The sequence below is a fragment of the Opisthorchis viverrini genome, assembly GCF_000715545.1.
Source record: "Opisthorchis viverrini unplaced genomic scaffold opera_v5_123, whole genome shotgun sequence".
Lineage (NCBI taxonomy): Eukaryota > Metazoa > Platyhelminthes > Trematoda > Opisthorchiida > Opisthorchiidae > Opisthorchis > Opisthorchis viverrini.
The window spans coordinates 259,629-263,055 of NW_008751777.1; the positions used below are offsets into that span (position 1 = coordinate 259,629).

The 3,427-nt window shown below is 43.2% G+C and overlaps 2 protein-coding genes across 2 annotated transcripts in view; one reads left to right on the forward strand and one right to left on the reverse strand.

Annotated features, from left to right (window-relative positions):
• The window catches only part of T265_13938 (hypothetical protein), a gene marked incomplete at both ends in the record, with an annotated part of 28,961 nt that overhangs the window by 21,421 nt on the left and 4,113 nt on the right, over window positions 1-3,427 (forward strand). The window lies entirely within an intron of this gene.
• Window positions 1-3,427, reverse strand: part of T265_06035 (hypothetical protein) — a gene marked incomplete at both ends in the record, with an annotated part of 19,783 nt that overhangs the window by 701 nt on the left and 15,655 nt on the right. Inside the window, one exon of the mRNA XM_009171205.1 lies at window positions 138-288. Coding sequence (XP_009169469.1) covers window positions 138-288 — 151 coding nt within the window. The remainder of the gene's footprint in view (window positions 1-137; window positions 289-3,427) is intronic.

Below are 3,427 nucleotides of genomic sequence, written 5' to 3' on the forward strand. Positions count from 1 at the left end.
ATATATATATTAATGTGAAATAATTTCCCCGGATCAGAAGTGCGCACACGACGATCAGTTACTGGTAGGGGAGCAGTAGTTAAAAGTTAAAATCGGTCTGAAACTTGCTTTAGGTCGATCAGTCAGTAGGAACTCACCAGTTGATCTAATCCCTCCATCACACCGTGGTCCCTTGAAAATAGTAATGAGCGTTTGGTCGTTTGAACTGCTATAGGGCTGTGGTTTCCAATCTGTACGGCTGTGTTAATCGCCTCTTGTACTGTCTCCTCTGGAGTTTTGAACATACGGCTGAAATTAAGTAAGGGGGGGTTCGCAGACAAATCTCAGATGTTTACCACATTAGGTCCAGTTAATTCATCTCTCCTAAACAGAAAAGAAGTGTTACTTTCCTCCTTGTCAAGACATCGACCAGTTTTGACCTTGCCCTTCCCAAAGGAATGACGAGATAAAAACGAAGGTTATGGAAACTATAAATTGAAACATGAAGTTCCATAGATGTTAACCAATCAGTTAAGTCAGTGATACAGGAAGAAAGCCGACGGCTAAAGAGCGAAAGTTATTCGCTTTTTTTTAATTTCAGTTGAAGGCTCAAACTGGTCCAATTCTTGAGGTGTAAGAAGCGCATGATGGGTTTGGATGGTGTCGTGCCATACGGATGAGAGTACTGTCGCAACAATTTGTTTGGCGTATTTTTTCTACGCTCCCGCATTTTTCATGACTTGAGCCACAGTGCACACGATTTAAATGTAAGGACATTCGGGCATATTTGCACGAGACATCGTAACGGAAATTAAAGGGTGAATTCTGCGAAATTGAGGCGTCCCAAGAAGTGTTCAAGTATTGAAGCTGAAGCACTGTATTTCATTCGGAGCAACTTCAGTAATCTCTCGATTTCCAGTGGGAAAATTTTTACCTAAATATACCATAGAACATGCGTCCTATGTCACTCATTTCAGATCTCCAAAAGCTCCTTATCAAACCATGGTGTCTAAAAACGATCCAACATCACCTAAATTCACTAAGACTTTGCGACCAATGAGAGGTCCCGCTGTTCTGATCGCTGATGCACAGTCTTGTCTATGTAGAATACAAAGGAATTCCTCCGGACGGAGATCACTAAGAGGAATGATCAACTGAAATTTCTCCTGAAGGTAGTTTTCCTTCGATATGTCCTGGTGAACTGCCCAAAACTTGTGAACTATTGAATTAGCTCAGAAGGAAGAATAACACACAAGGAGGAAACCCTCTAGCCAAGCTGTTACCAGATGAATCAGTCTAAGCGCGACCACGCAGTTGAACTGCATGGCTGAGAGATGAATTACACAATATCTTGTCTAAGTGCAAGCCACCATGTCCTTCACCCAGTAGCCTCCAATTGATAGCCGGGAAGCGTTGAACTCAAATCGCCCAGCAAATTTGTAGATGCACGAAGCCTCTCGGCTTTTATCATACGCTGACTTCATTTAGCTCGACCAAGGAAATTTCGAAATGACATGTTCGTTCTTCGAACAAAATGGTTCCGTAATCTCAATTTGGTGCAGATCTAACGGTAATCCTTCCATCTGCATTAGTAGCTACGGTAAATGTCCCAAACAAACTTTTGGGGGCGTCTAGCGAACTCGTAATGTTGGTTAGGTTCCACCGTGTTATCTAGAACACACTTACACGCCTCTCAAAGAGAGCGATTATTCACCAATGCACGACCATTCTGAAAAATGATCCAGGTATATACAGTGATCCTCGCAACAGGAAGCGATTGGGAGATCGAGTCAAATTGGTCGTTTCTGAGGGACTACTCCGCGAGAGTCAGTCAAACTGATGGTTGCTGAATGCTCCGTAAGTCGAAAAACTGTTATCTGTTTGAATTCCACAGTATTCTTCACCAATCTGGGCCAGTTTGAAATAGGATTTTTGTGCAATGGGAAAAAACTGGGAGTCAAACTGTCCATTCTCTCGATTAGTTTCATTAAATAAAGCAGGTGGTGAGGATAAAACCTCTCACAAGGTTGCCTCAAACTCTTGACAGCCAACGACCTGTTCCACCATTCTGGGGGTTCATCGGATAGACACACTCCCCTAATTTCCGTTAACCCTGTGTTCGACTTAGACCCAACCTGTGCGAAATTGGCGAAGTACACTCACTTGCACTCGGATTTGGTTTTCAAAGGAGATTCAACTGAATTGCAGTTGAATCTCTTCTTTATGGTGTTCTTCATAAACACAAGATTTCGTTTGGATTCAGTTGAATCTCTCGTAAAAGCTAGATCGGTGTGCAAATAAGTGTAATTCATCGAGTGTGGATTCCTTCAGCGCTTTTGGGATCATGTGCTCATGACCACATTGTCGTTGGCTGGACAGAACGAACAAGGCGAGTGACCATATTTGGCTATTCAGTCATCCTATATATTTTTACGCAGATCAGTATGTTTGTTCTTACAATACAGCCCTGATCCGGGTTCTTCTATCTGGCAGGTCTAATTCGGGTGTGATCGATAGGCGATCCACCTATAAATCCATGGCTGGGCGATTGAGGGTGATTACCTGATATCTTCATGGGGCACCTGGAGTATTCAACGTTACTTCGGTCTGTAAAGAAGGCGGACAGTATGCAGAGGATGTATTTTCGTTGTAGTGGACGACTGTTTACACGCGCAACAGATTCTGGATCACTTCCATGCGGAATTCACGGTTTAACATGAAGAAGGTCTTTTCCCTTCTTAGATGTCCAGATGATAAAAATCGAAGGTGGATCACTCATCAGATCAATATTACATAATCCGACCTGGACAGGGAAACAGCTCAACCTCGAAAAATCTTGTCCAGTAAAGCATAACCGAACTTCGGGACAATACCCGTCTATCAAATCCAGCTTAGTTTACCCTGATGGAACTTTGGAAGGAGATATGAGAGCATCTTGATCGTACTGTAGAAAAACTGTTATCCCAGTAGCTTCATCAGAAAGCGCGTAAGGACACTTGAACATAAAGAGAATTCCATGGAGGGACCAAAATGGGACACAAATGCGGTGGCAATTGAAGAGCATTCAACGCTGCGACCTTATTGGTCATGAACAAAAGGCGACGAAAACTTACAGAAACCAACCTAGGTAAACCAGACTCTCCTGCTCAAACGGGAGACGGTCTTCAAAACCCCGGTGTTCAAATTGATGCTGGTGAGAGCCTTGTCGATTTGGAGTACGCAGATGACATTGCCATCGTCGTTGAAAACCAAACCAAAGCGAAGCACAAGCTCTGTTGAATAAACTGACCACATTCATACCATCTTTTGGCATGCGCCTCGCGCCTTCAAAGTGCAAAGTCATGCTTCAGAACATGCTACCTGCGAACATATTCCTTACAATTCAAGGAGAATCACTGGAGAGTGTGAAAAAGTTTACATACCTCGGTAGTTGTATTAGCTCTGACGT